At 40.2% G+C, this 24,651-nt stretch overlaps 1 protein-coding gene across 3 annotated transcripts; it reads right to left on the reverse strand.

The window, feature by feature from the left end:
- Nucleotides 1-15,523: 15,523 nt before the first annotated feature.
- On the reverse strand, nt 15,524-24,239 carry NABP1 (nucleic acid binding protein 1). Of its 3 annotated transcripts, none has more exons than XM_019462692.2 (6): nt 24,124-24,239; nt 23,075-23,213; nt 20,395-20,466; nt 18,656-18,731; nt 18,138-18,204; nt 15,524-16,897 (listed from the first exon to the last, which is right to left on the reverse strand). In XM_019462692.2, the coding sequence occupies exons 3-6, from the start codon at nt 20,454-20,456 to the stop codon at nt 16,728-16,730; spliced, it is 375 nt and encodes a 124-aa protein (XP_019318237.1). In that variant the 5' UTR covers nt 20,457-20,466; nt 23,075-23,213; nt 24,124-24,239; the 3' UTR covers nt 15,524-16,727. The 3 variants fall into 3 exon arrangements, with proteins under 3 accessions (XP_019318237.1, XP_019318216.1, XP_019318227.1); XM_019462671.2 differs by lacking the exon at nt 24,124-24,239 and adding an exon at nt 23,514-24,117; XM_019462682.2 differs by lacking the exon at nt 24,124-24,239 and adding an exon at nt 24,001-24,105.
- Nucleotides 24,240-24,651: the final 412 nt, after the last annotated feature.

Below are 24,651 nucleotides of genomic sequence, written 5' to 3' on the forward strand. Positions count from 1 at the left end.
GTGAGAAACTGACAGCAACAGCTCCAGGACTTTATTGCATATTGATTTTGCTTTAGGAGGTTTGTGTAGAAATCACATAAAACAAACTGAGGCGACTAATTTTCTCCCTAAACTGTTCTTGAAAAGTGTTGAGGAATTTCCTACTGTATTTTCTTATTTTAAAAAATTAGTTGCATTACCATCCTAAAGTCTAAAGAAAATGCAACAGGAAAGCCATGAAACCCACACTTCTGTCCCGCAAGAGGCTTGAATCACCCACAGATAAGACAAGTTACAGTTTTAAAACTGCATAATAACTGTATTTCATATTAGTACCTTTGAAACCACTTTTTATAAAGCCATATACTTCTCTGTGCTATATGTAAGGAGATAACTCGAAGTCCTAGGAAAACTTAAAACCAAATAAAGTCAATAGTGAGTGTAACCCACACTGAAGCAGGCACTGGGCCCCCTGAGAAGTGTCCCTCAACCGGAGAGTACTCGGATCCCCCCACAACCCAGAGGCCACCATGTCTCTGCATGTGCACCTGCTCCCCGCCCCCACCATGCCCTGAACCTGGCAGTGAACGCTCGGCCAGTTGTCCACCCCCTGAATCACCAGGTGAGCCCCAAGGTGCAGGAAGGTAAAATTAAAAAAAAAATGTCTCCCTGAGCTCTGGCCTGAGCTCTGTTTGACCCTAGAGGACTCTCAGAGTAACATGCTGGTGCTCTAATGTGGCCCACAGTTGAGTGCATCAGCACTTTCCCTTATCTGCAGCTCTCTCTGTCCCCGGGATCCAGCCAGCACTGCAGGACCAAGGACACATTTGGAGAACAGTCGCTGCAATGTATTCAGGACTTCCTCCCACCCTGATGACTAAGGCTTTGTTCTGGGTCAAGTTCCACATGCTCAGATCCTTTCCTCCCAGGACTTTTCTCTCCCTTTTCCACCACCTTTTTCTCCCCGTCAAAATACAACTGTCAGGCGATCTCACCAGCTTGATGCTCTGGAGCCACAGCAACAAACAAGTCAAGGTCACTTCCCAGGGGGCTCTTCTGCCTCCAGTCAACAAGAAATCCAGTCAAGCTGAAACCCCAGAAGTGTTGATAATTCCAAGGAAGAGACTGGTTGGGGGCACGGGGGGTGGGGGGGGGGGGGAAGAATGCAGAAGGTAATGGGACTTTCAGTCATACTGAAGAGTGGCCACAAGATTACTTTGGAGTAATGAATGGGTGCTTCACGCCATTACGTAGCATGGCTAAATGGTAGCGGTGGGAATGGGCACAAATGGCTTGAATGTGATAAGCAATTTATAATATTCACATTTTCATGTAAGATCACCTAAGACCAAACTTATGCTTCAAAATCTACGTAGCCAAGTTCACGCTGTTATGGCCGCTTTATCACACTTCTACCCATTACTGCCTATTCCCTTTGAGATATTAAAAGGGTTCCTTTCCAGCATCCCTTGACCTTTCCTTCCCCCAGATACCACCTTTAAACTTTGTTTTCATTTTTCAATGCTCAAACCACCCTGCTTTTAAGGATGTGTTGTTTTTTTGTATGAAACAAAGTGATAAACACTGAATTTTGACACACGCTCTGTGCAACACTGATTCAACACATCCAAATGAGACCTTTTGTTTTGATTCAATAACAGAAATCATACAGAGGAGCCGTGCTTTGTGCAGGGATAGGATCTAAAGTCAGCATATAAAATAAAACCCATACGGCACCTGAGTTTATTTAAAAATCCCTTAAACTAATTTGAAAGGCATAGTTTTGCATGTACAGCCCCTTGCAGTAATATACACAGTTGACCCTTGAGCAATGCAGGTTAGGGTTGCTGACTCCTCTGTGCAGTTGAAAATCCACATGTAACTTTTGACTCCCCCCAAACTCAACTACTGATATCCTGCTGTTGACCAGAAGCCTTGCCAATAACAGAAATGGTCCATTAACGCATACTTTGTGTGCTCTATGTATTGTACGCTGCATGAGAGGAAACTACACTTACGGTATTCTACTGTATTTATTGAAAAAATCCACACGAGTGGATCTGAAGTTCAATTCTGTGTTGCTCAGGGGTCAACTGTATATATCACTTACAAATGATTTCACTTTATATGTAATAGATATGAAAAATATCACCTTCAACATTTTTAATTCCATAAGAAAAGAGAGCGAGATGGGGCGCCTGGGTGGCTCAGTCGGTTAAGCGTCCGACTTCAGCTAAGGTCACCATCTCGCCGTCAGTGAGTTCGAGCCCTGCGTCGGGCTCTGGGTTGATAGCTCAGAGCCTGGAGCCTGCTTCCGATTCTGTGTCTCCCTCTCTCTCTGCCCCTCCCCCGTTCATGCTCTGTCTCTCTCTGTCTCAAAAATAAATGTTAAAAAAAAAAAAAAGAAAGAAAAGAGAGCGAGAAGTTGGTATTCTTCATTGAGTTCTAGAGGACGTGGTGGCTTTGTGTTTAGAGCGCATGTCCTATTAAATAAACACCAAAACTGTGTCTTTAAGAGCAAGAATCGTACGCAGCAAGAGGCTCCACTCTGAGAATCACACAGAAACTGAGACAACCCAGGGCAGCACCAGCTGTTGGTGTCATGGCGGATGCACGATTACGATGAATGTTTTTGCCTTTCTCTCACTTCTCTCTTGCTTGTATCGCCCGGTAGGCTGTCGCTTTGCTAAGCCAAGCACTTTTGGTTGAATTCCCATACATTGAATGTGTATGAAATGCAACTCCACTATAGAAGGAAAAAATTACATATCAGGTTGATTACCCAGCAATGCTTGCTTATTTATCCATTTAATCTAAATATGAAGTTTGACTCCTTTTCACCAGGGGATTGAATCGTCCTGTTGCCACTGCTGCATGCAAACAGATGTCCATACATACATGCATAATATACAGGCTTGTGCCACACACACACACACACACACACACACACACACACAAGCACACTGGATTCCACCAAAGGGACGCTAAAGGAAACACCTCCCTCCAAAACCTCCAGTCAAGGCTCATTCAACTTCTTCCCACTAGTTATCAAACCCCTTGGCATCTACAACTCCCACCTCGCCCTCACCGTGCAGCAAAATGTGTCACCCACCTCCCTGTGCGCCTGGAGGCACCTACGTGTGGTCCGCAATGCCCCACTGGCACTGAGCTCTTCTGGGGTCCTACATGCTTCCCGCCCCCATTCGGGTCCCTGCTGTGGTCAGCACTTTTCCAGCCGCCACCTCTTTGCCCTTGCCCCCACCCCGACCCAGCGCTATGGGCGGAGCCTCTATGATTGGTGCCTTTGCTGAGGCAGCCAATGCTACCACTGTGTCTCCCCTAGAAAGACAAGAAGCAGAGGAAAACAGAGGATATTCTTAGGTACTACTCAGCTCTTTCCTTTGACAGTCCAAGGTTTGAATTCCTGGATTATATGGAATCTCGATAATACTACATCAAGTGGGTAAGGGGGGGCCTCGCCAGCAGTAGGACAAATTTCGAGGTGGTTGATTACAGGGAGGCGATTAACATGAAATGAAAACAATCATTTGCATAGCACTTAGAATGGTCTAAGCACTGTTTTAAGAGCTTTACACACATTAACTCACTTAGGGCAATTATTTTGGCCCCTTTCAGTTTTAAGAATGTTTGCACCTATGTACAGCCTGCTAGCCACAGCTCCAAATTTTTCATAGAAGTAAAATCCTTTTCTCTCCCATGATCAGTCAGAGTGACAGTTCCATCTTCCGAGTCGGGGCATACTTAGATTACATTGTCCTGACACCTGGCTTCCCCCAAATTCTGAACAGTCCTAGGTTGCTAGGTTATAATATAAAGCTTTAGCTTCCTAGGGACAGATAATGTGTCAATTCACATTTTTAAACCTTTTTTTAAATAAAAATGTGTAGGAAATGCTTATATATTAATACACACATATACATATGAATGTATATGTTTATCTCATATATATCTCATAAACATCTCTCTCATATATGAACATATATATGATATATAAACATGTGTATCATATATAAATATATATGTAAACATATATATGATATATAAACATATATGATATGTAAAATATATAAACATATATATCATATATAAACATATGTGATATATATGAATTAAACATGTATATAAAAAAAGAGTAAAATGAACCCTTATATAAGAAGTCCCATCTTCAAAAATTACCAACATGTGAATAATCTTGTTTCATCTGTAATCCCCGCCCCCCCAAGAGAATTATTTTGAAGCAAATCACAGACAGCCTATTATTTCATTCATAAGTACCTTGGTATGTGTGCCAGTTTTCAGTTTAAAACTCTTCAGCTCCAGAGCCCATGAATCGACTGAGTGTCCATCTTCAGCTCAGGTCATGATCTCAAGGTTCATGAGTTCAAACCCCACCCACATCAGGCTTGCTGCTTCCAGCACAGGGCCCGCTTTGTCTGCCTCTCTCTCTCTCTCTCTCTGCCCCTCCCCCATGCTTGCTCACTCTCTCGGCCTCCAAAATGAATAAACATTTAAAAAATAATAACGATTAAAAAAATAAGAATAAATAAATAAAACCCTCCAGCTCTAAATCCACCCTTCTTTGTTCCAATGTGCCATACTGGAGCTGGACCCTATCAACATTTTTTTGCAGGCAGGCAAGACGTTAGGCCTTGTCTGTAGAGGGCGCCAGAGGGATATTGAAAGAGGAAGCACCATCTTTTCGAAGTTCACCGTCCCTGCCTGTTCCCATAGTTGAAAGCAGCTACAGCTCATGAGAGCACAGTGACGCTAGTATTTCTAGAGTTCTGCTAGTATTTCAGCTAGCTTCCCAGGGGGTCTCACAGGTGCCCCACCGGTGTCTTCCCATGGAGTTGGATGGCCACCCCTAGCTGGGGCCACCCCAGTGAACTGCTCTGCTATCCAGTGGACCGCAAACTCGACCTCTCCGAGGAGATCTGGATCTTGCCATTGGAGGGTGACTGGGAGAGGGGGCCTTGTCCCTTCCTTGTGTCCTCTGTCTCTTCCCTGGGAGTAGTGGCTGCTCCTTGTATCTCTTCTTGTTCTATTCTTTAGTGTTGGCTTTACCCCGTTTACCTACAGTTAATGTTACTAATTAATAATTCTTTATATTAAACTCTCTCCAAACTACTTGTGGTTTCTATTCTGACTACATCAACTACTACAAAATGTAATTCCAAAAAATAAGGACTCTTTCAACACAGCCACAAAATCATGTCACACTTAATCATCATCTAATTACTGTTCAGATCCTCCAAACTGTCCAATAAATAATTTGTATTTTCTCTCCAATTGTTTCTTTTCCAATCAGAATTCAAATAATTCATTTGACTGATGTTTCTCTTAAGTGCCTTTTCTACAACCACCTGTCCACGTTGCCCTTGTTTTCCTTATAATTGATTTGTTGAAGAATCAGGGCTGCTGGTCTTACAATTACTTGTGGTATTGCTCAACTCGATCCTCTGTACCCTGTACATCCTATAAACTAGTAGTTATATCTAGAGACTTGAATAGATTCCAGTTCAATTTTTTTTTGAAAGAATACTGGTGATGGTATTTCTCATTGCTTCATATGAGGAGGTACATAATGTCTGGTTGTCTTTTTTTTTTTTTTTTTTTTTGATTGATCAGGGAGATCCTGAATTGCCAACAAGGTCTATCAAGAAGGTTCTCATCAATTATTCCAAAATGACTTTAGAAGTTACTATTTTTTCTTTTGAAGAAAATGCCTTTTGACTTCATAACAATATTTCCCATTCAAATTTATAATTATATTTAGAGTTTATAAGTTTACTTAGCATCTTTGATTTTCTCTCTCTCCATGATTCCTAATAGCATTAACAAAATTGTGTATTTTATTTATCTTGAGTATATATACATAATTCAGAATAACAATATCACTAACGATATCTCTTCCTAATTCATTTTTAATTTAGGTTATATCCACTAAGAATGCATAGACAAAGGACTGTGTTTTTACAATATTTGAAATAATTCTTCTCTGTTGTGGCTAAACCACCCACAGAAATTTATTTCATTTTGCTTTTGCTCTAGATATGTATTTTATTGTGATTTTATGTATATGGGTGTGTTGTATGCATCTATATGAAAATCATTTCCATGATTCTAAAGTTATATCCACAACACAGAAGTATTTAGTAAAGTCTAGCTTCCATCCCTGCTCTCTTCCTTTTAAGAAATCACATTTTGGGATCCCTGGGTGGCTCAGTTGGTTAAGCGTCTGACTTCAGCTCAGGTCATAATCTCATGGTTTGTGGATTCAAGTCCCAAGCCAGGCTCTGTGCTGACAGCTCGGAGCCGGGAACCTCCTTTGGATTCTGTGTCTCCCTCTCTCTCTCTGCCCCTCTTGCCCTCTGTTTGTCTCTCTCTCTCAAAAGTAAATAAACATTAAAAAAAATTGTAATCACTTTTTATTAGTTTGAAAATTCTTTCATTTTTAAAATTTAAAGCAAATATTCACATTCCCTTTTTAAAAAAATTTTTTAATGTTTATTTTTTGAGAGAGAGGGAGAGAGACAGAGTGCGGGCAGGGGAGGGTCAGAGAGAGAGGGAGACACAGAATCTGAAGCAGGCTCCAGGCTCCGAGCTGTCGGCACAGAGCCCGGCACGGGGCTGGAACTCATGAACCATGAGATCATGACCTGAGCTGAAGTCAGACATACAACGACGGAGACACACAGGCACCCCATATTCCCTTCCTTTAAAAGAAGGTGGTGTACTATATGTACTATTCTATAACTGCTTTTTTCCACTGAATATATTCTAAAAATCACTTCACAAAAAAGTGTGTAGAGATTTCTATTGCACCTGCTTAGTCTTCCACTGAGTGAACACAGTGAATATAATGTAATGTATTCAACCATTCTTGAATTGGTGGGCATGGGTTGTGTCCACTCCTTTGCTCTTATAGGCAATGCTTCAATAAATATCTTTTTATGTTTTTGCCAATGTATCTTTAGTACTGTATCATTTAGCTTTGGCTACCTATAGCACACTACCTCAAAACTTAGTGGCATAAAGCAACAGCATTTATCAGCTCAAGAGTCTGTAGGTCAGCAATTTAGGTAGGCTCAGCCCTGTCCTTCCTTCTGCTGCTCTCACTCATGTGACTGAAGTCAGCTGTCAACTCAGTTGGAGCTGGATAGTTCAAGATAGACTTATTCACACATCAGGAGGTTGGCAGGCAGTCAGCCAAGGTGCCTCAAGTGGCCGCTCATCCTCCAGTAGGTGAACTGGCAACTCATTTATACGTTCTCATGGCACGCTCAGGGCTCCAAGCCCATTAAGAGAGAGCAAGCCCCAAAGCTCAAGTGCTTTTCAATTTTCTCCTTGCATGAAGTTTGCTACTGTCATAGGGCACTGGACAAGCCCATTGTCATTGGGAAGAGGAGACTACCTAAAGATCGACAAACAGGCATGGGTATTCCAGCAGCCTTTGCAAACAGTTGGCCACAGAGATAGAGGCAGGATTGTTGGGTCACAGGGCATAGTCAAATATGAAATTGCCAAGTCCCGCCCTCAACCCTAGAGATTTAAACAGTTTACATTCCCTCCAACTATGAAAGTTTCTTTTTTATAAATTTTTTGAACATTTTTATTCATTTTTGAGAGACAGAGACAGGGTGTGAGCAGGGAAGAGACAGAGTGGGAGGGTTGGGAGGGGACACAGAATCTGAAGCAGGCTTCAGGTTCTGAACTGTCAGCCCAGAGCCCAATACGGGGGTCGAGCTCATGAACTATGAGATCATGACCTGAGCCGAAGTTGGATGCTTACTACTAAACCACCCAGGTGCCCTGAAAATGTTTCTTATAGTGTCACCAAGAGAGTGTGTTTTCAAACTTTTATAATTTTGCCAATATAAAAGTGAGGAATGGCATTTTGTTTAATGTTTATCTTTGAGAGCGTGAGAGACAGAACACGAGTGGGGCAGAGAGAAAAGACACAGAATCTGAAGCAGGCACCAGGCTCTGAACTGTCAGCATAGAGCCCAACATGGGGCTTGAACTCACGAGCCGTGAGATCATGACCTGAGCTGAAGTCAGACGTTTAACCACTTAACCGACTGAGCCACCCAGGCACCACTCAATAACATTTTAATTTGCATCCCTTATTATGAGGTTTAACATTCCTTTCATATGCTTAGAGGCCATGTGAATTTTGTGTGAACTGCTTATATTTTTTGTCCATTTTTCCAGAGTGAGTGGTCATCTCTTTTACAAGCTTTTAATATATCAGGAATATTAGCCTTTTTTCAGTGGTATAAATTACAAATATTTTTCCCAGTTTGTCTTCATACTTTTGTAACCATGCAAATGTAGTCAAATTAATCTTTAATGCTTCCAGACTTTGAGCCATTGTTAGAAAATTTTTCTCCATTCTCAAATAATTCACCCATGGTCTTCTAATATTTGTATGTGGGGGTGCTATTCAATTATCCCATTTTCCCTATCGAGATACCACCTATATTGTAGACTAAATTTCTTTAATTGGGTCTGTATTCAGTTGATGTATAAAGTATGACTAAGCCAAAAATAAATAAAGTATGACTAATCCTAGGTAAACATGTGAATTAGTCAAATTCTGTATTTCTATTCTCCATCTTCCCCTTCGCTATAGCTGAATCTGCACTCCCTTTTAAAATCAAACTCCACCTCCTGTCCAGCACTGTCCGGTGAGTGAGCAGCAGTCTCCAAGCTTCCACATCGATTAAGTAGTTAAAAGTATAGGCTTCGTTGTGTGGGTCTTTGTCAATTTCTGGTAGTGTGATATGAAATTACTCAATCCTTCTAAATCATAGTCTCTATTGGTAACATGAAAATAGCAAAACCTCCCCCACACGTTCATTTAATTGAGATAATCTAGGTGACTCACTACCATTGTACTGGCTCATAGTAAGTACTTAATAAATTACAGGTAGCCAATTAAAGCGGAGGAGAGGACCCTTAAGCACTAAGTGACAAAAAAAAAAGTATCTAAGACTGGAAAATATGGAGCTTAATGCAGAAATAGCTTTGTTGGCAGCGATTAATATATGTCATTCGTGGGTACACTTGCATGAGCACATGAATAAGCTGGGAAAAAACACACAATTATATGTTTCATTCAGGAATGCTTTTCTATAGACTGAATAGTAGGGTCTTTGCTTGGCAAGGAATTTATACAACTTTGAGTATGCCAACACTGAAACGTTAACTATGAAAAGAAAGGGCAAAACCCTAAGGGGCAGAAGGCACTTTCGGACAACTCATATCTTAAGAAAATTAGAGTTTTTAGAATCAAAATCTGAATAGTTGAACACCTGACCTGAAAACACTGAAGTTCCAGTGTATCCCTTCTACTCCTGGCATTCAGTGTACCTTCTACACCTGCCACTTCTTATCATGTCCTGCCAGAGGCTCCCATCTCAACTAGAACTGCTCAGGTCAAAGTGGTATACCCCAGGTAGCCAACTCCTTCCAGCCACAGTCCTAGGACTGAAAGGCATCCTGCCCAGCTGGTCTTCATTCCAGTAGTTTCCGTCTGAAGAGTCTAGGATGCCAAGTATAAATCTCGAGGCCAAAAAAAAAAAAAAAAAAAAGATAGTAAGGGCAGAGCTGGAGCTAAATTGAAATAAGGGAACAGGGTAAAAAATACCAAGGTCTTGGGATTACATTTTTGAGATGTGTGAGAGGCTGGGTTTGGCAGTACTCTGACATGGTTGGAGTTCTTTAACTCAGTGAGGAAATCTAGAGCCGACCTTGGCACATATGAATTAAGCAACAATGGCTTTTTAAATATCAGAAGAGTGAACTGCCCCTGGGCCTTGGGAAGAGGGGTTAATTTAGGAAAGTGCTTGAGAAAAGTTTCTGCAGTGATGGCAACATTCTGTGTCTTGATAGGGGCTTGAGTTACATAGGCATGGGCATTCATTAAAACTCACAAATGTATACCTAAGATGTGTGCATTTCTTTGTATGTAAATTTTACACTAAAAACTGCAAAATATTGAACTCTAGTGAATAAATATTCATGATGTCTGCTTGAAATGTATTAAAAATGGATAAATGAATGCTATGGATGTGATAAAACCAGTCTCAGATATTAATGATAAAATCTAAGTGGTGAGGGGTGCTTGGGTGGCTCATTCCGGGGAGTGTCCGACTTTGGATCAAGTCATGATCTCACAGTTCCTGGGTTCGAACCCTGCATCAAGCTCTGTGCAGACAGCTCAGAGCCTGGAAGCCTGCTTCAGATTCTGTGTCTCCCTCTCTCTGTTCCTCCCCTGCTCACACTCTGTCTCTGTCTCTCTCTCTCAAAAATAAAGATTAGGGGTACCTGGTAGCTCAGTCGGTTAAGCGTCTGACTTCGGCTCAGGTCATGACTTTGCGGTCCCTGAGTTCGAGTCTCCACATCAGGCTCTGTGCGGACAACCCAGAGCCTGGACCCTGCTTCGGATTCTGTGTCTCCCTCTCTCTCTCTGCCCCTCCCCCACCTGCACTCTATCTCAAAAGTAAATATTTTTTAAAAAATTTGTTTAAATAATTTTTTAATTTTAGTGGTGAATGTACAAATGTTTGTTCTATAACTTGTTCAACATCACTGTATATTTGAAATTTTTCATAATAAAATGCTGGGAAGTTACCCAATGCTTTATCAGAAGCAAACAAACACTCTGCCCTCTGGGTGCACAGCAATTCTGAGGACTGTCACTGGGAATATGGAATTCCTTCCAGTGTACCCTCTGCCTTCCCCTTGGCCATTGACCTCCTCTGTGGCACACACTCTGGCCCGCATGTCCTCCCTCTCCCTCTGCCGTTTCATAACCACGCCCTCACCCTCTGGGCAAAGGTGAAGGAAAAAACAGCACAAGGTACCCAGCTATTAAGCAGATCTTTGTGAAGACTCAACCCTACAGTGCTGTCATGGTAAACTGCCAGCATACATACTACATACTTTTCTGTGCCCAGAGAAGGCTGCAAAAGCTTGACTATGTGTGTCACACACACACACACACACACACAAAGCCTAATTGCGATAACTAATATAAATTGCTTAGTATTTCAGATATAAAATTATAGAAAAGATTGTCTTCTGACAGCATGAAGAAAATGATGAGTATTTGCCTTATTTCCACTGCTCATGGAGAAAGAGCTTGACATTTTTTGAGCCCCAGATATGGTTGCGATGTTTTTGCATCCATTGGCTCACACAGCCCCATTATCCTCATTTTATAACAAAGCTCATGGTCATGGAGCCAGTACATAGATCTAGGACTCAAAAACCAGGATCTCCTCAGCTCAAAACTTTTTCACCATAGCACATCGTCACTGACATTTAAAATAGGTTATGTCCTGCAAAGCTAACGTAACTACAAGAACAACAGTAGTCATGGGGCCAGGACTTTACAAAGAAAGGTACTTTCATATTCTACTTCGCCCGTTTTTACCAAAACACCACCCACCAAAGGGTATTTTTAACAGTTTACACTAGTCAATATATAGTTTGTCAATATATAATTTTTACATCCTGCTGACAAATAACAGAAAATCTGGCAAACTTTTCCGTATTTTCTATGGCTTTGGGGGGCAGTTTGGGGTTTAAGAAACCTGGTTAACTGAAAGGAATTTACTCTTGATGTCAGTGTTGCTAGTTCATACGTTAAAATTAAACAGTCCAACTAATCCCTAGTGATCTTCTGTATCATGCTCAGACCATGACAAAAATTCTTATCCAATGGAATGGAACCTTTTCCCCACGTGTTAAGCCAGATCCCTAAACTACAGAAACTATAACCACCCAGTAGATGGCACTAGTTGTGCAGACTACTCTTTTTATTCCTTTTCTATCCTTAGTCCCAGGACCTAGGTCAGAGATCTTACTCTATTAGGGTTGTATCTGAAACAAGACTAGCCCCACATAGCAACCAAGTAATGCCTTGCATGTTACTTGTGGAAAATATTTAGCTGCCCTTGTACAGAACAAGACTGCCATCCTGTAAGTAGTGGGATCTACTGGGCATTTTTAGGAATGTTTACCATGCCTCAACCACCCTACTTTTCACTTTGGCCAGCCTCACTCCACATAATCAAGTAGGGGGCTGAGGAATGCTCTGGGAGATAAGAGGAAGGTAGAAGATACTGTAAACATGTACTTTGCTGAGATAAGCAATAATAAAATCTACTTGTAAAAAATTCAACAGAAACCTAGGGTGAAAAAGCTTTTTACTTTTAGGCCCAAATGAAGCTAGGTGACTCCATTATAAATAATCTGATCTTAGTATGGACATAATTTGAATAGTTCTATTTGAACCTAATTCAAAACTCAACAATGCTCACATCTAGAGGCCATACTCAAACCCTACTCTGCTTGGGACTACCCTACTTTACCCATCAATTCTGTGCTTTGGAGACATATGCTTCTAAGTACAATTTTCCCATGTTTTACAAACCAGAATTTTGGTATATTCTAGCTTCACAATAATAAATGAAACTAAGGATGTATGGAGATATGCATGTGCCATTTCAAAGCAAAGTTATTTCTGTATTGGGGGAAATGTCAAGGGCAAGACACAAAAATCTTCAGGGTCATTATCTCAAGTGCTGCTCTACCAGACCTACACTTACAAAGTCCCCTTCTGGTCCAGCAGGGAACCAATTCCTAGTCCTAACAAGTTCCTGGGGAAAATCTCCTACAACTGGCTTATAAACCATTGCTTCAGTTTTACTCAACATACAGTCAACATATGGACAAGACACTGAACTAACTCTACGTGCAAAAGATTTTGCTGGAGTAAAACAAAATTTCTTGGCTGAAAATGGTAAAGAACCGGTTTCTAAAGCCAGGCCAACTCCTTACGTTGAGGTTGTCAGTAAGCACACGTGATAGTGAGGACTGTGGGGTCTATTCGCAGTTCAATAGCTAGTCTCCAAGCTTTGGGTTGGCGTGGTCCTAAAACTTGGGGAGTCACACTGCAGTTGTGGGTTACCTACCGAGGCCTCTCAAAAGGCTGAAGTGTCTACCAGTCAAACTTGTTAAAATGCTCATTTTACTGCATCATACCAGTTACCTCATACTGGTAAACAGCCCTTAAAAACATCTTTGGGTTGAATGTTCTTAGTGTGAAAAGTACTAAATAAATGGCTTATTAGGAACAGTCGGACTTGGTTTTCTCTAGTCTGTTTCTTACTTTGTGATCTGTGCTTTGAGAAACATCATTAGACACTTTCAGCTCAGAAACCTGGAGTAATCTGGTCACAATATTTGAACAAAAGTCTGGTGTGTGCCTAATAAAACAAACTTCCAGGAATTGGGAGAAAAGTTGAATACACCTGGAAAGCAAAATGTTTTTCCTAAGCTTCTCCCTGAGGACCTAACAACATACCATTCATGGCAGTGCTGTTTTCCAAAGGTCACAATCAGATTTCCTCAGAAGCATACCTTAACTGTTAATCATTAGGACTCCTTTGCGAAATGTGGGAGTGTTTTAATTACCCTGACATTTAATCATTGGCTGAAACCTGGTTTCCACCACAGCCAAGAACATCTGCTTTTACCCGTCATACAACCAACCCCTACCAGAGAACCGTCACCCTCTTTTCTATCAGAAACGTAAAGACTCATCAGATAGGAAAGGGGGGCAAGTGCTCCATGTTGATACTGCCTTTTCCATGGTTTTCAAGGTTTGTTGTCTCTAGACCCTCTCAAATACATTAGAGAAAAGGGTCTTAAGAGTCACAGCAGCCTAAATTTGCTTGGAGCAAACAGTAATCACTTTCTAACAGAAAAGGGAAGTCATTTCAGTAACTGAAACTCCAGATCTATATAAACTTAAAACTGCCGTTGTGTCTTCACACTGATGTAGAACAGTCAATCTGTACCTCTGAGAAAACTTTTCAGGACTAGTTAACCAGCTACCTCTACTCTAAAGATTCTTTTTTACTAACCTCCCATCTGTTTGTTTTCAGCATCATCCCTTTGGCATTATATTACTCAACCCAGCAAATTAAACATTCTTTCAAAATGTTAAATGATCAAAATATGAGTGGCAAGTACTCAGTGCTACAAATACTCAGGGCATCAAATTAAACTGTCCTCAAAGCTAAAGCAGATTCCTAAAACTACAGGAACAAAGCAAGAGCTGGTAATAAAAAAGGAAATCCTGTGTAAATGCCTAGGGGAAAGCACACTGCACCCTTCACTATTACCCATCATCTTCTGGCCTTACGAACTTCTGGATCGTAGTAACAACCCAATACTGGCCCAGAGAGGAGGGGCCAGCTGGCCGATGACACTTCAAACCTCTTCAGAACTGTTCTGCCAAAATGAAATGGGACCCAATCCTAGCAGCGTGTATTGCTATACTAAATGATTTTTGTTTTCGGTAGGTGTTTAAACATTTAAAAATTCACAGGTGAAAGCACCAGGAAAGAGGAAGGTAGAAAACTTTCTTCCTCTTCTTGATGAGTACCGTCCAAGCAGACTGGTAGGGCAAATATTCATTATGGATTGTAATTCACTTGGGTTTTGAAGGCTTCCCTTAAGAAAAAAGAGATTTGTTAATAAATGATAAAGAACACAGAACAACAAGATTAAATTACTGAGGCAAATGTCAGTTACAAAAGTAAAAGCTTAGATCTTTCTCTATTTAATATCCATGTTAAAGGGTAACAGTATTTCCACACCTAATGCTGCATTTTTTTCTATTCTTGAGGTATGATTAGAGGACAAACATTTGACTGCCTATTGTAGCCAGAAATGATTCTGATCACTTACATGGAAAATCCTCCATAACTCTATAAAGGGATGATATTACTTACTTGTTTTTTCAAGTTGTGGAACTTAAGGCTCGCAGGTTTTAAGTGCCATAATTTGCCTACCATCATAGGTGAGGAGACAACAGGGCTGGGATTGGAAGCCCAGCAATGAGCTCAACCTGAGAGTTTACTTTTCAGAAACTCCAAAATTCTTCCTTTTAAAATCATCTTTAACACTATATTCTCCCATAAACAGCTTACAGTATTATCGCTCCTACCGCTACTTAGATTTTAAAAAAGGTCTTTTTAGTATTTTAGTATTTTTTTTTACTTCAAGCGTTTGTAATTTTGTGAACATCTTAGGTAAATATTAGTCACAAAGCCAAATTAGCTACAATCATGAGTAGATTAAGGAAAAACTTCTAGCATACATAAACCCCAGTTACTGAAGTACTATGAACCATAAATAAGTTCCTTGAGATTAGTCATCATCCACCTCTAACACTCTCCACAGTGCCTAATATGCAGCGTGTAATGAAATCGTTAGATACACTGAATTAGGGTTCATGAATATTCTGGCACCAACTTTTATACTCAAAGGCTATGGAGTTCTTAATAAAACAGAGTCTATTTTGTGACTTAGGTAGGGGAAAAAAGACAGTGACAAATACAGAGCTAAGCAGTCGCCAGGCTGAAGCAACCATTACAACTACGGTAAAATGTGCTGGCTCTCCATTGTAAATCATTCAAAGAGCAAAAATAAGGTAGGTCTGTTAACATTAATGCACGTTTTATTCAAGAGATAGTACTGAAGAACTGAATTCTAACAACAGAAAAATTTACCAGTTATCCACTCTACAGTAAAAAGTGGAACTGGGGACCACTTAAAACACATAAATAAATTCTACCTTTACATTTCTGAATAAAGCTGTATTCACTTGAGAGAGAGAGAGCCATTTAACTTTTGCTGATAAGGCTTTGTGAATTGTGTTCAGAAACTCTGACAACACACACATACATACACTCTTCAAAGAAGGCAAGTCCCTAGGATTTTCACTCCAGGATGAGTTTCTGTAAGTACTTAGGACTCTCTGACTTAAGACTGCATATTTCTACACGAATTCAATTTGAATTGCCTTCATTCTAATGTCTATCCACCACAATTTTTAATAATTAAATCAACATTTATTATGACTTTATAACTCCCTCAAATTACATGTTAATATTTGACATGGTAGTTTCAAAAAATAAATATTCAAGGCCTCAAGTTTTAAATTTTCCTTCAGTGTAATGCGCAAAGTAGATAACAAATATTAATAGGACTACCCTAAAATAAATGCAGCTTTCTTATAAAAATTACTTGTTATAATACAGTTCCCATTCTATTCTGTAATTCTGACAAAGAATATATTTTTTGGTAATAAAACAAGAGTTTAGAATGGTTCAGTCCTTGGAAAACCTTAATGGCAGTCACTCAGTGAAGACATCAATCATTCCTAGAGTCCCAACTTAAAAATTGCTATTAGCATTGACTGAGTTTTTGCGTTTTTTTTAGTGGTTATTGCTTCAGTTGGCAATACCTGAATTTAAGACAAAAGAACATCTCCCACTAAGCCTTATTTTAAATATTACAAAATGTATACAGAAGATAGACTCATAGAGGCTATGATGCTGATGTCTTAAGTAACTCACCCACGAAATGGGTGCAGGCTTTTTAGAGGATAACCATAGATCTTCTGGCTCTAAAAATAAATGCCCCTACTTTTCAGAGTGTTCCCATTCTTCAAATTCTTCAACAGGAGACTTGAGCAGCTTAACAGTTTTGCTATAAAAACAAACCACTCTTGTTACCAAACCAAAAACAGAAAAGGAAACCGATAAAGGACATAGTTTTCACAGTTAACGATAAATAAAAGTGCAGTAAGTGTTCAAGTAGGGCATGTAGTTTAAAAACTACATGTGAGTATTTGGCATAGGTCATCTTTTAAAGGCTCTCCGAGGGTCCCTGCCATTACTTATTGTGGTCACGACTGTTTGATTATTAGCCGTTCCTTGTAGCTGTGGATTTGTAGGTCCCCGGCCATTGCTTCTACCAGCATATGAAAATTGGCATCCCCTTGATTCCGGGCCAGTTTGAACCCCATTTCCTAAAAGAAAATATAAAAGTTCATCATCATTTTCAGACACTGACCTAGATCTACAGAAGTACACCTATCTGAAGTCCTAACACACACTATTAATGCTAACAAGTAGTATTAGAGAAAACAAAGGCCTTTATTGTTAAACTACTGGAAAAAACTCAATGTGGGCTCTAGGTTTTTCCAGATGTATGATTACTGTAAATACATTCACTTGATGCTGATCAGCAGGGAGACAGAAATAGATGATTGGGCAATAGAATGAAAAATTAGTAGAGTACAAAAGCAAAGGTAATACGCTGCCTACATTGTAAGGGAAAAAGAAAAAAAAAACAAAGGGGAAAATGGTGTATGAACACTGGCATTAGGTTCAAACACGGTTAATAATACTTCAAAAGAACAGCGTAATTCTAACTTTGCAAAGAAAAGACAGCAAGGTTTCCCACAATGTGATGATCACCAGCTGTGCCAAAACACGCAGCCCCAGGTCAAATAAAACTTCAGCCACCCTAACAAACTCCAATCCCAAAGACTTTTCCTCAGTTATTTAAGAATAAAAACTTCAAAAGGCCTTTAACACAGCTGTAAGCACCATTAACAGGACATTTGAGAGTATTTGAGGTCTTTGTAAAGGCGATTCTTTTAAAGAGGCAGCTATCAGCATGTGAAAAATTAAGGTCGAGCTATTAGTCTAAAGAAAAAAGGCTTTTGGTGTGCCAAAATGACCAGTAATTCTGCATCTATTAAATAACCACTAGATCACAGAAATTTTGTTTAAAAAAAAAAAAAAAAAATCGATGGAAAAACATCTTATGCATCACCAAAACAGATTTCTTGTTATTAGCCACTGTTTAAATATAGAATGTGCTCTGGAGGTGGGTGGGGGGATGGGCGGAATAGAGGGGATTAGGAGTACACTATCTTCATGAGCACTGAGCACACATGGAATTGCTGAATCACTACACTGTACACCTGAAACTAACGTAACACTGTATGTTAACTACACTGGAATTTAAATTACACAAATAAATATGTGTGTAGAAACATTTTTTAAAAATGTGCTCAATAAATTAGCTGAAGAAGGTATCTGCTATCTAGACAATCAGTTATTTAGGAATTCCCTGTTAACCAGCACTTCCCTTTTAGTGCTAATCTGCGCCTAAAGACAATTTTCTTCTAAACCTTTCACAGGATACAGTCTCTTAATTCTTAACATCTGATCACAAATACGAAAAAAAAAAAATCTTACCCACTGGTCCAAATGTACCTGTACCCATATTATTATTCATGGAATTATTCTTCTGTTCATTTTGTGCCTAAAAAATATGTTTTTAATTTAACCAGTTGAAAATCTATTAAAAAATTATTATAATAACATGTTGTATCCACTCTTTAATTGTTAAAGCTTTTTTGTTTTTGTTTTTTTTTAATAAATTTTTTTAAAGATCTACCCAAGTCCATTCAATGTTAACATTCAGGAATATTTCCCAAATCTTTCATAGCTCCTGTTACATCTCACTGTATTTTCCTGACATTACTCCCTACTCCTCAAAGTACTAAATGGCATATATATTTAATACATGATACTAAAGATACATATACAGACTCACAAAACATAGAGAATAAAAATACTTTAAGAAGATTTTTTTTTCAACTGTCTTCATTATACCCTGGGTACGACAGGGTTGGACACCTAGTCACAGAATTAGAGTACCCAGTCGAAATTAGCCTAACCATAAAAATAGACTATACGTGTGGATTAATTACCCCTCTGCTCTGTTGTCCTCGATAATCTGGGTTGGGTTCACTGAAATTTGGCACTTCTGAATAAACCATACAAAATCTGAAAGAAAATAAAGCACAAAGTTAAATGACTTCTAAAATAATCAACCTTTCTTCATAGAACATGCATAACTGATAGGAAAGAAGAATTTAGGTGTCAAATGAATTAACCAAAAAGCAACATGCTAACTACTTATACAACAAAAACTTCCAAAATGCTATTTTGTTCCATAAAACCAAGTAGCTGAAAATATCCAACTGCCTACATGTATAAAACACTCTATTTTTTATTTTAATTCTGTACTGCAAAAAATAAATCATGTCAAAGATCAAAGACACAGAAACACATCTTTGTGCTGTTTTTCCATATAGGCTGATGCCACTGAACCATGTTTAGGGTTCCAGAGTGGTTTTTCCAGCAGTGGTGATGGATTTGCACTGATCCATTCACACACTCTCATCCAGTCCCTCTTTTGACCAATCACTGTGAATCTGCAAAGATAATCATTCACGGTTAAGAGTGGAATGTGCAGGTATGAATAAAGACAAGTGGCTATAAAGACAAGTTTATCCCAATGCTTCTTGTAGGTCGACTATGGCATATATTAACATTACACATAAGCATTTACTTAGCTCCTCACCCCATAAATAAGAAGTTAAAATCAATTTTGGCAAATCCTAGACTGACCTTGTCAGTCACTAAGAACCGATTGACCTCCAGTGGTTCTTCACTTAAGTGACCTCTATTATTATAAATATTTCTGTACACATGAAGGTCAGGACAAGATCCTAAATCCGTTGATAACAACGATGCTAAGAGCTTTCAATAACATGTTGCTCTAATACTATTCTAAAAACATAAGTGAATTCTAATTTTTCTCCCAGCAAAAGCAAAATGTTGTTTCTGATCTTTAAAAGCCAGCAACATTGCTTTATCTTTTCCAAACAAAGAATCTTATCCCTGTAGTGTGGAAGAGTATCTCCCCCACAACCCTTTTTTCAGTGCCACGTGTGGCTTCTCTTTAAAAATATCCTCCAATGTGATGGGCATTAAGTAGATATCTAAGCATTAACCAAACAGAATGGACTAATGATCTGGCTCATTGCTAACACAATACTTTATGAATACATCCCAAATGTCTAGGCTGAATTACCTTTACACCCCTAGAGAGGATGGTTCCTCCAAGTCAGGGTGGAGATTACGAGGGTAGTAGTGTATGGAAGCTCGCATTGTGGCTGCCTGTACGGTACCTAGACTGTGGATAAATACAGGACTTCAATTGTCATCGCTGTAAGTCCTTTTATCACGAGTACAATTCACCCATAAATGAAAAGAGATAAATTTATGGCCTGAAACCTAGCTTCTTACCTAGCTTCTTATTTGGCAATTCCCTAGAAGACAGAACTTACTTCAAATGGCACTGTGACACCTGAAAGCTGCACATTCCCAAAGCCTACAGAAATGGCCCCAGTGGAGCTCGTCTCAAGTGCAACTGGATTCTCTTTGCTGGGGAAAATGGACATTCTCAACCACACGAAACAGAATAGATGGCTATTAAACTGGTACATACGTGTAAAGTGGTTTCTACAGTCTGCTGTTGAAGGCATTCAGTATACCAGTCAAGAAAAGCCAAGAGAAATTTATTATGGTTAATACCTACCAGTTACTCTGTAGATATTTTATGCAATTTATTCAATTATAGGAAATGCATTTTAATACTTACTCCCCAATTTTTTGAAGTTCTCCACCCCTTCCAGTATAAAGTGTCAAACACCCTTTCCACATGGAGGCATACCTAGACAAAAAAGAAACATCAGTTCTATAGAAACACGTGTACGTCCTTCTACTTAAGTAAAACTTTATCCTTTGGTTTTTTTTGCATTAGGGTTAGGTGGAGATCAAACTCTGTGTTTACGGTAATAAATCAAATACAATTCATCTCATTTTGATTGTTACTTACAAAGGAATACAACGAAAAACAACTGCCAAATTCTGACATAATTGTCTTACCTATAACTACCCTTAGAGAGTTGAAAGTCTTTTTTGCAAGGTAATAAGCATTGTTCTACTCCAAAGATCACATCTTTAGCCAATTAACAAAAGAACTTTCAACTGTAGAGATTTAAGCAGAAATTATTTTTCAATCACAGAATTTATAAAAATCAACACCAAGTGTTTACTTTTACACTCATTTACTTGGTCTACTCAGAAATTAATAGAATAGTTTTTCCTCTGCCTCCTTAAAACACATAGGGTAGATAAGCTACCGAAAATTTAGTAAAATTTAATCAAGGACCTTAAAAAAAACAAAACCCAATCTCTCACCTATCTGCCTTTCCAAATCTGCAATTTTTAGCATCAGCTTGGCTGAACAGATTATTTATTCTGATCAACTTTGAATGCACACAGCATCATTAAATATTCCTACACACAAATCTAATAGAAATGTAAATTAAACATTATAAAATCAGTCCAAGGTTTGGTTTTCAGTTGTTCTCCATACAACTACAATGGTAACCTTATGACTTAGAAGGGTGAATTATAACTAAATGTTGTTTAAGTATAGTGACGGTTCCTCTTTTAATATAGGTTAATAAATACTTACTAGTTCCATACTATATATTCCTCTTTAGTAAGGACGTATTTATTACAGACTCCAGCACACTCACACTATACAAAAAGTGACTTGGAAGAGACAGTGCACTAATATTTCACCTTGGTAGCGTAAAAGTTAATGCATATTGAGAAAAAATTGGAAGTTACTACAAGTAAACATTTAACTGGCACTTGTGTTTCGGGAATGAGATCAACATTAGCAGGGTGTCCTGATAAACCTATGAATATTCAAATTACCATTATTTAGATGTACGCCTTTCCTCGAAAACTACTTTTCTTAGATACAACCTGAATTTAAGGGCCTTATAATAAACAGGCCAGACTCCGCTGGATATGTTATTTTAGTAAGTAAAGTATAAATATTTCCGTTTTACAGAAGACGAAGTTAAAGAAGTGTATTAGCCTCAAGGTCACACTGTAGTTAGGAAACAGTGGAGTTTCTTTAGTTTTGAATTTTCCTTTAAATTATATTCCTTGCAATTCCTGTATAAATACTATACAGATACTGAATTTAGTTTTTCCACAAATTTTTTGAGGGCCACATCTATGTGTTTTCCGTGACTACAAAATATGAAATATCTGAAATGGGATGCTGTTTACACTGTATAAGATACTTTTAATCACTGGATGAGAAATACTTTGGCAGCCAAAAAAACTTTAATTATGCTAATCCTCACCACACCCTCACAGGCAGGAATTCTTTTGTGTAAGCTACAGATATGGAAATTTAAAAGACACGATTAGTGTCCTAATGAGTCACTGTATGAGAATAAAATGTCTACGTTCTGACTCTCACTTCCTTCTTTGATGATATTCTGCCTCACTTCCTGAAGATGTTGTAAGGCCTGGAAGATATTATCAAAGGGCTCTAACCTCCTCCATTCAGGGTGATCCAACCCTTCTCTGAGACTCTATTTACTTTGCCAACATCAATCTCCGCCCACTTTTCTTATAGTTGTGACAAATAAATTCTAATTCTACTGACCACAGAACGTCCAAAATCCATTTCAAGACCCTTTTCTGACCTTATACCTTCCTAATTTAAATACCTGGTAAATTTTTAGAGGCAGAATAATTGCCAATCAAAAAACAGACAAAAAAAGGTGTGCTAAATTATTTTTGAAGGCCAATCAGCCAACTGAATCTTTTGGATGGAGGTAGCAGAGACCTCTTTCTGCCAAACATTTCCTGCATATCATTCTGGTTTTTGTACTATGCTGACCTTACAGCAATAGGCACAGGAAATTACTCTCCAGAATGTGCCTTCCAGATACTGTCAACTTCCCCTCTTAATATTTACATCCGAGTACAAATTTGACACACCACAAAAACTGCTAAACTGTTCAACTACAATCTTATGTCCTCACTGTCTAAATAAAATATAGGCAGGATTTCAAAAGTCACTAAAAAGGGGGAAAGGTTGGAAAAGAGCTGACAACTGTATTCAATAATTTGTGGGGGGAGAAAAGTATTGACTATATTAATTTTATCAATCTACTAAAAATACTCAATAATCCCCGAAGAGTATTTAAAAATCTACTTAACCTGTAAACTGAGCGGGGAGTGGGTTAGATTCCCTGGTGAAACTGAACACTTTTACTGGCGAGGGTATTACATCCCAACTCTGTCCACTATCTAAAGTTAACATCCAAGGGGCTCAAAACTGCTTGGAGGCCCACAGAAAAGAATGGAACTCCAGAACTTGCCAAGATCCCCCATCAGGCAATGATTCGGCAGACTGCTATTTTGGAAGCATTCTCCCTCCTCCCCATTTTGTGCACACCTACCCTCTGGTCAACCGAATAATATCCCCTGGCTGTATAAGACCTCCGATTTCATCCCACACGGAAATAGTGATGCTGCCCGTTTTATCTGCTACTTTGCATGATCTCACTTCATGGCCGTCTTTGGTTTTGGTCACGCGTCCTGTGAAGATTTAAAAATCACAAGGGGGGAAGGGGTGTATTAGATGAGGACTTCCAGAAAGGATCTAACTCCTCCTCCGGGATCAAAACGCAGTGGAAAGGTGGGAAGAGGTCGAGTCCCGGGTTTTCGCTGCAGGTTGGATCCGAGCCCCGGCGGGGGCCACCAGGGCCACGTGGATGGGGGGAGGGGAGGGGGAACGGAGGAGAGGAGGAGGGGAGCCCCCGGCTAGCAGCGGCGGCGCCCTTCCCTCTTGCCCCAGAACGCAAGGGGGCGGAGGGGTGGGCTGCAGACCCCACTTACCTATCTCCAGGACAATAAAGACGACATTTAAGTTTTTCAGTCCGGGCTTAATATCTTTTATAAAAAGAGGTGGGTCGCTGACCCCATTCATATTGAGGCAGGTGCGGCTACGGCTGCGGAGACGCGTGTGGGCAGGGAGTGGGACAAAGCTTCCCACCCTCCCGGGCAAGGGCGAGGGCGCAGGGGAGACTCTGGGCGGGGGTGGCGAGAGAACGGGCAGAAAGCGGTTAGTCAGGGATCACGGAAACCAGCCCAGACGGCACTGAGTCCAAAAAAAGGAAGGAAAAAACCGGGCTCACAAGTTTAAAAAAGAAAAAAAAGATGAACTAGTCCACACGCAAACCCCGCTCCCAACGGGGCGACAGGAAGGCAAGCGTGCGAACCGCCTCCTTTGGGTAAAAAGGCAAAAAAAAAAAAAAAGGCAGCGAGGGGACGTCTCTGCCCTGAGTACCCCTCACAGTCACAGCACACACAAACACACACACACCACACGCGGGCGCGCGCCCAGTCTGTTCCAGGCTTCGAGAAGAGACAGACTGTGACAGCGAACCCGGAGCGGAGACCTAGCAACCGCGCACTCAGCGTCCCAAACAGCGACTGCCGAACGCACCCGCGCGCAGGCTGGACCCCAACCCCGGCCGCCACGCCCCTTATGACGTCACGTAGCGTCGGCACGCCCGTCGCCCGGCCCTCCGGGCTCGTAGGAAGAGAAGCGAGGGGTCCGGAACCGTCCGGCATCGTCCGCGCAGCCTCCCTCTTTCCTCCCCGGCTGTCAGCCTGGGCCCCGCCCTCTCAGCCTTCCAATAGGCTCTCGGCCCCGCCCCGCCCGTTCCTGCTTCCGCCATCGCTGCGCCGCGTCCGCTTTGCCCTGCAATTTTCCCAGTGGCGGTTTCTAGTGCTCGCTGTCCAACTTCAGGGTATTTTTGCTCTCGCTCAGAGTTCAGACGTCCGCCCCGGCCATTTAGTCCCGTGGTCACAAGGAGCAGTTGCTGTGTTAGGACCCAGTGGGTACGTTAAAAAAAAAAAAAAGTGTGCAGTTGAGTCCAGGTTTAGGCCAGGGTAACTAGTTGGGTGGAAGGAAAAAAAAAACAAAATAGGCAGGGATGGGTCTTTAGCTACAATGCTGGAATTTTAGTAC

This window comes from Panthera pardus, unplaced genomic scaffold (genome assembly GCF_024362965.1).
Source record: "Panthera pardus isolate Hobbes unplaced genomic scaffold, ASM2436296v1 HiC_scaffold_10, whole genome shotgun sequence".
NCBI classification, from domain to species: Eukaryota; Metazoa; Chordata; class Mammalia; order Carnivora; family Felidae; genus Panthera; species Panthera pardus.